At 47.4% G+C, this 1,742-nt stretch overlaps 1 protein-coding gene across 1 annotated transcript in view; it reads right to left on the bottom strand.

Moving 5' to 3' along the window:
* The window catches only part of TMEM132B (transmembrane protein 132B), an 84,722-nt gene extending 83,678 nt beyond the window's left edge, over window positions 1-1,044 (bottom strand). Inside the window, exons 1-2 of the mRNA XM_013006416.2 lie at window positions 971-1,044; window positions 665-748 (exon numbers count right to left, since the gene is read on the bottom strand). Coding sequence (XP_012861870.1) covers window positions 665-748; window positions 971-1,044 — 158 coding nt within the window. The remainder of the gene's footprint in view (window positions 1-664; window positions 749-970) is intronic.
* Window positions 1,045-1,742: the final 698 nt, after the last annotated feature.

Below are 1,742 nucleotides of genomic sequence, written 5' to 3'. Positions count from 1 at the left end.
AAACTCATTACCATGGATGAAGAAGGGAGAGTTTCTGCCTAGGAAGCACTCCGTTATATTAATGGCGATAGAATAATCTGGAAAAGGACATCAATAATGGTTGTACAACACAAGACGCACAATCAATGGCACTGAACTATACATGTAAAAGTTGTTGTATTGGAAAGTGTTTTGTTGTGTACATTTTTGTCACAATTAAAAAATAATTATAATTACACTATAGCAATGAGTACAAGTCAGAAGAAAATGTTCTAAAATTGATTGTGGTCATGGCTGTACAGCTCTTGTTAATATGACTGAACTGCTGAATTGCTTCCTATGTGGATAAAGTGCCAATAAAAGAGGTTTTTTTTAAAAAAAAAAGTCGGGTTGTAAGGTTCTCTGTCACTCTTGTGTCGTGTTCTCTAGCGTTCCTCTATAATTACTGGCACACACGCGTGCGCACACAGCTCTTTTGTACATAAATGGTACCAATGATACACAGTGGTCCACACCTCGTGTCTCTACTCTACTACATCTTTTTAAATGCTCTGCATCGGTACCAAAGCACAAAGCAATCTATCTCCTTCTGTCTAATGAGGGCTTTGCAGCTTGCCTTCTGGATAGCTGCCCACACCTCACCTAAAAGAAGTTCCTCCTTGTGCACGGGTAAGTGACTCCTCACCTTTTGCAAACCAGGCTGCTGGAGTGGCTATCCTTGCGCACAGGTGTCTGTGTCCATTTGCCAGTGTGGCTGGAGACGGAGTTTCTAGAATGACAGCTGGGTCAAAGGGTTGTTTTTAGGGGCTGTCCGGCTCACAGCACCCCCAAGTGTGAAACCCCCAGGCCAGCACCATCCTTCTACGCTTCACGGTGTCTGAGGCCATGGTCACAGCCACAGCGTCTGTCCATCACATTGAGGGTCTTCCCCTGTTGCGCTGACCTTCTACCTGACCAAGCACGGTGTCCTTCTGATCACAGGTCCACGCACACGAGGCGAAGTCTCGCCGTCTTCATTTCCAAGAAGTCCTCTGGCTGTCCTGTGTCCCAGGCAGATTTGCTCATGTTTCTAGCACTCCATCGATTGGTTCCATATTCTTCTCAAGGCCATAAGTCAAAGGCATCGGTTCTTCGTCGCTGGGCTTCCCGATTCGTTGCCCGGCTTCCACATGGATATGATACCAGGACGTGGGTCGGGTGCATCTTCGCTTCACCACTTTAAGGACTTGCTCTTCAGCACTTCAAAGAGGTCTTTTGGAAATCGGGCCAATTCAATACAAAAGATTCACAGTCTGGGAACCCCTTAGGGGCCACTCTACTCTGTTCTCCGAGGTCACTTTGCACCAGAATCGACTCAATAGCAGGGGATTGTTTTGTTTTGGGGCGCCCACGGACTGTTCTCAGAACAGGACCCAGTAGCTCTCCAGCTTAGTTTAAATGCCTTCTCCCACGGGGCCTCTCAGTGGAAGCGTGGTCTTCAAGTGTGGGATAGAACCTCCCCTTCCTTTTAAAGAAGTTTCACACAAAAGTAGGAGAACTCTGCTCCTGGGCAGGAAACACTTTCTCGAGGCTCTTGATGTCCTAACAGATGGCAAGAGCCGAGCTTCTATCCCAGGCTCCCTGGCAGGTTTGTGGAAGCAACGGTTGATGAAGAGTCCCCTGCATCCTGGGAGCATTTCACAGATTTTTAAGAAAGCCGGGGCCATAGGCTATAAACAACGCCACATTATCCAAGAAGCAAAGTCAGCACGGGCTCATGGAGG

This window comes from Echinops telfairi, unplaced genomic scaffold, assembly GCF_000313985.2.
Source record: "Echinops telfairi isolate 266 unplaced genomic scaffold, ASM31398v2 ScPeMD7_7412;HRSCAF=8450, whole genome shotgun sequence".
NCBI classification, from domain to species: Eukaryota; Metazoa; Chordata; class Mammalia; order Afrosoricida; family Tenrecidae; genus Echinops; species Echinops telfairi.
Note: the sequence above shows the minus strand (reverse complement) of the source record. Positions and strands in the feature narration are given on the sequence as shown.